Source organism: Myotis brandtii, unplaced genomic scaffold (genome assembly GCF_000412655.1).
Source record: "Myotis brandtii unplaced genomic scaffold, ASM41265v1 scaffold112, whole genome shotgun sequence".
Classification (NCBI taxonomy): domain Eukaryota; kingdom Metazoa; phylum Chordata; class Mammalia; order Chiroptera; family Vespertilionidae; genus Myotis; species Myotis brandtii.
The window spans coordinates 12817160-12826882 of record NW_005353838.1 but is presented as its reverse complement, the minus strand read 5'-3'; the positions used below and the strand labels follow the sequence as shown (position 1 = coordinate 12826882).

The 9723-nt window shown below is 36.9% G+C and overlaps 1 protein-coding gene across 1 annotated transcript in view; it reads left to right on the top strand.

Moving 5' to 3' along the window:
• Window positions 1–9723, top strand: part of CERKL (ceramide kinase-like) — a 100741-nt gene that overhangs the window by 69692 nt on the left and 21326 nt on the right. Inside the window, exon 4 of the mRNA XM_014547160.1 lies at window positions 5366–5429. Coding sequence (XP_014402646.1) covers window positions 5366–5429 — 64 coding nt within the window. The remainder of the gene's footprint in view (window positions 1–5365; window positions 5430–9723) is intronic.

Genomic DNA, 9723 nt, shown 5'->3' with positions numbered 1-9723 from the left:
CTGAAAAAGGATTCAAATTTCTTCCTTTTAGATTGACTTCCCAGTGTGGTATGTATGCCCAACCTGGAGCAATCGATCTCTTAACTCTCTGTAACTTTCCCTTGGGCTGAAGGTGGGACCCTATTTTCCTGAAGGCTGAGAATACCTGAACTGATCCTGGGTTCTGTTAGGGAGATAAAAAGGCGAATGGGCTTCTGTGAAGGCCCCCAGCAATGTACACGAGGAAGTTTGAGTCCGGATTATGGAAGGATCTTAATGCTACCCCCAGGAGTTTATTCATCAGGCATTGATCTGGAGTGGGTATAAATGTTTTAGAGTTGTAATCTGGTTCAGCAAAAATGATTCTGCCAGCAGAATAGAGAGTAGGAAGATAGAGAGACAGATAGGAGGATCAGAAACTGGAACAGAGGCCTGACCTAAGGCAGAGTTAATGATCGGAATGTGGTTTCCTTCTTAAAACAATTGTGTGGGAGAGAAAAAGATTATGTTCTTGGGCTTTTTTCTAAATTTGTAAATGTTATTAAATGTTATATTTATTTTGACATAAAATTAGAATATTACATATGTGTGCAGAATGGCTAATTATTGCCTAACACTCCTCCTACAGGCAAAATTATAAAATTGCATCTTTTGCTTATAGAACCACTTCAGTATGTATATTTACTAAATATTTATATAAACATGTTTCCTATTTTGTGTGAAGGGCTGCATAAACATGTGGGTACTTGAAACGTTTTAGAATCCTCCTGCCTAGTCAAACAGTGTCGTTTTGTAGTTTGAATAAAGTAATGTATTTGAAACTACCTTTTGTATTAGAAAATGCTATAGAAATGTCATAATGCTGTGCATTTCAGTTTTATAAAATTATGCAACAGTAAGATTCAATTCACACTTCATTTGAAAGAAAACTCATCTTAAAGAGTAAAGCAGGAAGAGTACATATTTCCTGCACGTCCAGGGTGATTCTTATTCAGTGTATCTTGCGTACATTGCTGAGTGCAAATGGAATTTGAATTACATAATAAGTTCTATACAATGATTAACTCATTAGAAGATAGTGCTATATAAATGAGTCAGGATTTGAAAAATTATAGCTAGATATAGTCATTATAAAGTAATTTTTTCTATAACCTTCTTTTAACATCTCATCATGTTAATAAAAATATACTTACTCCTTTCATATTGCTAGTGCTGAAACCCTAACCACTTCTGGAAATACTTCAGCATCTTTAGAAATAGATGAGCTGAAGTTGCATCCCTCCCATCACCAATGTAGTATTTTATTTTCATAACTAGAGGCCTGGTGCACAAAATTCATGCATGGGTAGGGTCTCTAGGCCTGGCTGGTGATCAGGGCCGATGGGGGCCTTCCGGCTGCAGACCGGGGCCTTCCTTTGTTCCACGGCACCCCTGGAGGTCAGTCCATGTAATAGTGAGCAATCAAACTCCTGAGGGGACACTTTGCATATTAGCCTTTTATATAGATAGATGGTTCAGAAAAACTTCTGGAAGAAACTGAAAAAAAAAACAAAACCTGATTTATTTTTCCTAATAATTTGGTATACGAATCAAGGAAAAGCATATGTGTCAATCCCATGCAGGTGTGTGATATCATTGCTCTCACTTCATACCAAAACAGAGGAGATTTTAGGAATTAGACTATTAAAGGAAAGATAAATTTTGATAGATCCTTGATTCATAGGATAATTCTGAAATTAATGAAGTGAAAAAGTCAAGACAGCAGAGAAATCAAGCTGGAAAGAACTGTAGAGGCCATCGAATTCAGTTTCCCCCATGTTGTGGAGTGCAGGGGTGTGACGTTCCTCATGGGTGAGCACCCAGCCTTGACTTGGGCATCCTATGATTGAGTCAGTATGTGCCATTAACGGGCAATACTGATGGACAGTCTTATCTTGAATTCAGAGTCACTATGTTTTTGTGCAAATTAGAAAATGACGTCTCCTTTTGCTGAATTACAAAAAGGTACCCTGATGGGCTGGCTCAGCTCAAGATCACCTAGCATGTTGGGTACATGCACTGGCTGGATTGCAAAACCAACCTGCCTCTTTGCCTGGTTGCCTTTGTGCAAAACATAAACTGCACAACACGGAGAATTTGTGAGATGACATTTGCCTCCTTGTCATTTTTATCTACTAGAGTTAATGTTATCCTTTGTGGGAATACATAATAAGTGACATAAATGTATCCCATCTTCTGTATAAGAGTCATTGAGATATTTGAAAATAGATGTAACTATCCTTGATCTCGCTTGTTCGTGGCATGCAATTCCATCTCCTTCAGTCAACACTGCTAAACCTTATCGTGCTCATTATCGTTATTATGGTCAAAGTTACCGCTGAGTACAGCCTCGATCTTTGCCAGCTCAGGGCCCACGGGAGTGCCCAGTCACCCGATAAATTTTACTTCCTGGCTGGCCCTGGGCAGAATTGTCAAGAAAGTAGTTTATTGTCACTTCCTCCTTTTTTCTCCTTCTTACATCTAACTGTTACCTACTCTCCTCTTTGGACTTTTCATGTCTGGCTCTTTGTATCTAACGGAAGCCTTCCCTCCTTTGGCGATGCGGCTTGTTGCTCCTTATATCACCCTGTAGAAAGCTAGGCGATTTGAAAAAACAGAGTCAGTAAAGATGGTAGCAGGCCGAGGCATTGCTCCTCTTCAACATCACCTGCTTCTTATTACAAGTCTGGAGAGTGACTATTCTTACATCAGAGTCAGCTAGCAAGAAAGAAAATTCTAGGTGAAAGGTTCTTTTCATTATTCCATAAATCATTGTGAATGTAAATGGCTGATCCCATTTCATATAGTCAGATGTCAGGTAGGAAGTTGGAACTTTATCCTGGGGACAGTGAAGAGTCATGAATGGGGGAAGAGATGTGATTACATTTGTGTTGTGAGAAAGGTCATTCTGGCTAAAGTGGGAGAGAGACGGGAGAGAGGCTGTTGTAACATACACATTAACGATGGTGGCGCCTATATGCAGGGCATTGGCTGGGGGAATGTGGGGATGCTGTAGCATAATTAAAGCCAGAAACAAACTGACCTCGGCCCTGAGATGGTTGTGGAGAGTGAAGGAGAGGGATAATCTAGGAAGAAGTCGTTTTCCTGTCTTGAGCAATGGGGAGTGGATTACGGAACACAAACAGAACAATATATTTGAGAGGAAATATATTTAAAGGTGGAAAGGATGCATTCCTTTTTGCGCTTACTAAGTTTGTAGCAAATGACATCTCAGCATTTAATCCAATTATAGAATTTTATCACCAGACAAAAAAATGTTTCCTTATGTCCAAAGGAATTCGTCTGTTTGCACGTTAGCCCATTTCCTCATCAATATTCAATATCAACCTCAAGACAGTACTCTCTTTCAGGTCTGTCTTCCTGGGGAAGTGACTTAAATTGATGGTTAGGATAGGAGATCCCAGCAGTGAGAACTGTTTGAAGGCTTGGAAATAATAGATACTCCAAATTTCCTCTATAGAAGGGGTGTAGGTTATCCACCTCATTGGAAAAGGATGGATGAAAAAAGAGCTAGTAACCTTTGGACACTACATCTGCCCAGCGATGTACTCTTTTTTTTTTTATTGTTATGTTCCTTTGGAGTGGCATGATTTGAATCTGGCTTTTTCAGATTCCAGAGGCTATAATATGCCATCTAAATAAATATTTTGAGTCCTTCTACTATATTTAAATAGTAGTCCAGATTATTCTCTATCATTTTCTCTTAAATAATTTTTTCCTTATAATAACTTATTACTACTTTTTATTGTACATTTATTTTTTTAAATTAGTATACATTGTCTGTATCTAGAATGCGAAGGCCAAGCACTTTATTCATTTTGTCCTAATATATTGTGGTTAGGTTTGTTTCATCTTTTCTGTCTCTTTATTTCAGCTCAGTGATTTTATTTAACTGATATACAGTGTCACTTAAAAATTGTTCTTCTTGGATGATTTGCACCCATGTATAATCAAATTCCACCTGCAAGATAAAAGGAAAAAATAAACTGTTATTAAAAATAGCGCCTAAGTGAAAATAGCATTCAGCCATGACATACTTTTAAGCTAATTTTGTACTGGGGTTGAGAAGCTTTTCCAAAGTAAGTGTTGGTATAAAAGCGAGACTCGATCATCTGATTCTCAGCATAAATATTTCTTCATGATATTCTTAATTCTTTTTAATGTGCGTATGTAGATATTTTATTACTTTGCATTTAAGGTTGTAACTACTTACTGAGGTTATGAATAAATGATCAACACAAAATCATTTATGATAACTTAAACTTCCAAGCTCGTAGCCTTCGTCTGATGAGAATTTAGCACAGAGAGGTTTTACTCATGTGAATATAATGGCATTTGAATAAGCTATGGGAGAATTACAATGTAACGCTGCTGGATACAGAATGATTCTTTTAGACACCAAGACTAATAATATCTAAAAACACTGTAGGAAAAGCTTGAACCATGCTGGCACCAGGGACAGACAGGCATGAAAGATTAATGTAATCTTGCATATAACGATGCACATTCTTACACAAAAAGATCCATCTGCGATGTCACGTCAGTCAGCAGAAATCTTTGATGGGTGGATACAGCTGGGCTGTCTCTTCTGGCAGAGCTGCCCCAGAAAATGCTAAACGTGGCTAGGATGCTTGGTGCCATCTGCAGTGTGCCAGTTTATCCTGTCTCCACTGGCATTTACAATACTGCACGGGGCATCATAACTGTGGAGACAGCAATAGGGAGTGACAGATTCATTTCCTCGGAGGACCAGCTCTGGTGGGCCTGTGCCACCCTCCTTGGCTTGGATCTGTTATCACTGGTGTTGGCTTTGCTGCACATTTTCACATCCAACTCCTCCTCCTCGTAGTCTAGCAGTTCCAGATACACATTCTTCTGGTATGTAAATCTTACACTAACCTTTCAAGTAATTTATTCATGTAAGGTTGCCAAAGCGATTTAACATTGACGGCTTGATGCCAGCCAAGATGCCTTATTTTCAAAATACTCCTGCTCTTAGGCTTCTGATTTAAAAGAAATGTGTCTTATTTAGGGAACACTAAGTCGTCAGGCACCAAGATAAATGATCCAACTGCTCTGTGTGGGGATATCCCCAAATGACTTATGTAGTTGGAACAAATATATGACCCTCTTTTACATAAAGCTGTAAAACACATCAGGCAAGTAACACTTAATCCTCTTTCCCATGATTAAAATATAAATATTCAAGAATAAATGTTGTTTTGTGACCTGACCATATGTTTATTATATTATTTTGCCAGGCCGAGTTAAAAAGTATAGATCACTGTTTAAAACTTTCACTTGTTGTGTGTCTTTTTTTTAATAGTAACAGAATATGAAGGGCATGCTCTGTCGCTGCTAAAGGAATGCGAACTACAGGGATTTGATGGGTAGGTTACATTATTAATGTATGTATGTCATATGGTTTATATCATTAAATGTTTTCATTAGGTTTTTTGTTGTTGTTAATCCTCACCTGAGGCTATTTTCTTCCATAAATGTTTTAGAGAGAGTGGAAGGGAGGGGGAGAGACAGAGAGAGAGAGAAACGTGGATGTGAGAGAGACACATTGACTGGTTACCCCCTGCACGAGCCTGCAGCTGAGGTACATGCCCTTGATCGGAATCAAACCCATGACCCTTCAGTCCAAGGGCCGATGCTCTAATCACGAACCAAACTGGCCAGGCCTATTTTCATTAGTTTTTAGCTATATATTTGGGACTTACAATTTTTAAATATTTGTGATGTATATAATTAGGCACTATTTCTTTCATATCTGTGTAATGACAGTTAATGGTAATCATGATAACAGGACATAGTCATCACCTCTCAAGATTGGGCATAGAAAGCAAAAAGGAGAAATGTAATCGCAAGTTCTGGGACATCACAGTGTACCATGCTATACAGAGCTAACATGCAGACACTGGCATCTGTTCTGAATTCTTGCCTTTACCCATGTGAGTTTCTAGAAAAGCACTGATGGAAGACATATCGGTCATACAGCATAACTGTACAATGATTCTCTCTTGAAAATTTATTGAGAGTGTTAATAGCAACCCACTAGTTATTTCACTGTGATTGACAGAGGGTAAATATTTTATAAAAACAAATATATTATCTTCAGAATTCATAACAAGATGTTAATTTAAATTATCTTCTATAATGCCGTGGCTACCTAGTAAGTGTGTCATTCCCCATAGGCATTGGAAACTGTTGTTTGCAGTGCACTGTGGGAGTGTGCAGAAAGTGGTCAATGAAATGCAAACATTAGAAACAAGGCAAGTGGCATGTAGTTTAATAGCCATTTTTAAAAATCAGGTGAATTAATTTGCTAAAGTGCTGGGTCGATAAATAAGACAAAAACATTCTTTTCAAGGGTGGATATTTCAGAGTTCTAAAAGGTGGCGAGTGTGTGAATTATTTGTGTCACGTGGCCACGTGCAAGGGGGACAACAAAAGACTCATCATGTCCAGAAGGGCAGGTGGGTCTTTCAACCAAAGCGAAAGTCTTGCCGTACAACGATTAGAACGTGTGAGGGAGGAAAGTGATCTCATCAAAATGGAGCATTAGAAGGGTTGCTTTTCAAAATGCTTCATATTTTTTGCTGAGAAAAGTATTAGTAGATGAAGAAAGTTTGGTAAGTAAAATTATTTTTCAAAAAGTAATTTAATAGAGAGGAATAAATCTAGATAGCAATATTATATCAATGAGGAATATGGGGCAGGCGATTCAGACTTAGAGCTAAACAGGTTAATTAATAGGCTACATTTAGGAAATTATCAAGTTTACAATTTAAGAAAGTAATTGGGGGAATCATGCCCATTAAGTACATGCTTTAATATACTGCATAGTCCTGAATCACACCTTGGGAGTAAGTGTAAGTGTGGCTGCATTTCAAATAAGCTCTTGCTTCAAAACATGATAATATGAACATGACAGATATCGTAGGTATTAGACCCGGTCTTGCCCTTCAGCATTATGAAGTGTCCCGCTAACTGTGGTATCTGTGAATAAGTTTCATTGGTAACTATATTTTGCAAGGATCAAGAAGAGCTTTGCAGAATGATGGAAGATTATTGCTCAAGTGTTGTACGGTCATCTTTTCCTCTTTACCTGAACCTACTTAATTTTTGTTATTATTTTGCAGTGTGGCACTAACAGAATATATATAGATCCTTTAGTTAATACCCACATTTTTTTTAACCAAATAGTTTGGCCTACCCATTATATGAACTGAGTTCCAGTAATTAACTATTTTTAAACTCTAGCATGCTGGTTTAGTTAGGACTTACTATAATTTAAAAGTTCTCTATTTTATAAGATCCTTTAAATAGCTCATTTATTTCCTTGGGCTCAATTTTTTCCCCAGTAGAAACTGATACGGTGGTTGGGATCTTAATAAAATGGTCATTTGAATCCACTTTACTTAGAATTACCTAGAGAGGTATATGAGGAGGACAATGGAAATGTCATTTCTTGGGCACTTCAAAAGAACCATATTCTAACAAGTGGACTGTTTGAAAATGGGATGCCCTACAGTCCCGAGTTCCCTGTTCCTGAACCTGTTCAAAGAGTGCCTATATGGGAGCAGTTTTTGAAGAATATATATAAAGACTCCGGGGTGGGATAAGGTGACCTCACTGTTCCGTGGGATTCTGATGAGAGAGGGGCTATCATTCCTCCACGGATGAGCTCTGCCAGACTCTGAAGGAGCTATTTTAGACACAGAGAGGTTAGGATCCAAGAAAGATTCTATGTGTATTTTTCAGTAAAGCAAAAATGGTTTGGTAAGTACTGTTTAAGAAATGCTATCTGCTAGGATTAATGAGTTACATATGTTTCTGTGAAGACACAGTGTGACATATTTCTAAAGCCAACAGGAACAGTGTACCAGTACTCATGACAGCTGGTGTGCAACTCCAGTGTGTTCTAGAAAACAGATCCTGTTGCTGAAATTTTAGGAGCGTCAGTTTCTATATTGGCCCCTATTTGTACTGGGCACAAATAGGAAGCTTTGCAAAGGCAAAGAAGAGATGTGAAGCAGTAACAGTTGAATGTATAGTGTACATATGGTGAAGCAAATCTGTAGCTCTGAGGCAATTATAAATATACTAATATTTTCCTATTTTGTTTGATAGTGTTTTCTATTTGAATGTATTTAATTATGCATTTTTCTTATTCTGCTAATTTCATCATTAACTAGATCCACAATAATTTAAACATTATTTGGCGCACATTGACAATTTATCACATTGACCATGGTATCTGTATAGTTAAGGGTAGAGAAAAGTATCTCTTTTTCAAAAATGTTTTAAAGGAAAAATCCAATAATGTAGTAAATCATTCAAAAATGATATTGGTTGATAGGTAAATACACAAACATCCATTTAATTTTTAATTTTATTTTTATAAAGAGATATAAGATAATAGCCTCCAGTTGTACTTTTCTAGGCAGAATCATTCTACTTGGGACCATGGCAAGAAGAAATCGACTTATCCTAAAAACATATGATAAGCCACATGCCAAATATTAGTTACTCTAAGGGTTATGTTTTAGGTTCTCTTAAGTGTGGTTAAATTAGCTCATAATGATAAAAGGTTGATTTTCCCCCCCTTTTCTTGTAGTATCCGGACCCTTGTGATATGTTTGTATTAAGTATACATTTATAGGTCTAGTAACTACCTCTGGAAATGATCTTAATGATCTAGTAGTAGTCAACATAAATAAATACATTCTTTCCTAACTCATTTAATTTCACATTAGTTATCCTGGTAAACTGATTTGCAAAGTAATAAAACTCTCATATGGCTATACTCAATGAGGTTTTATATAATATAGGGAAGGAAAATAATATCTTGAATAAAAGTGCAGTCTTGCCTTAGTTTTCTAACCTGTCAATTGAATGTGAAAGTATATTTGTTCCACACAGTTGTTCAAATTAAAGTAGTTAATACATGTGAGTGCTGAGAATAGTAATACATAGTAATTATTCACTAAATGTTAAATTTTATTGTAATTATCATTTGTTATAGTTTCAAAATACGTAACACAGCATGTGTGATAACATTTCCCTCAATGAGGTTTTATATAATATAGGGAAGGAAAATAACATCTTGAATAAAAGTGCAGTCTCCAAGGCCAAATTGTCTTACTTCAAATCCTCATTCTATCACTTACTGTGGTATGACCTTAGAAAAGTTACTTAATCTTTCAATACCTTAGTTTTCTAACCTGTCAATTGAGTGTGAAAGTATATCTGTTGCATACAGTTATTGTTCAAATTAAATTAGTTAATACATGTGAGTGCTGAGAACAGTGCCCGGTACATAGTAATTATTCACTACATGTTATTTTATTGTGATTATCATTTGTTATAGTTTCAAAATACATAGCACAGCATGTGTGATAACATTTCTAAGGCTTTGGTAGCAGAGTGTGTTCATAGAAAGGCCATCTGTACTAACTCTAGCCACGCATTAATGTGGACACGATGCTCTAACTCAGTGGTTCTCAACCTTCCTAATGCCACGACCCTTTAATACAGTTCCTCATGTTGTGGTGACCCCCAATTTCATTGTTACAAATTGAACATAATTAAAGCATAGTGATTAATCACAAAAACAATATGTAATTATATATGTGTCTTCCGATGGTCTTAGGCGACCCCTATGAAAGGGTCGTT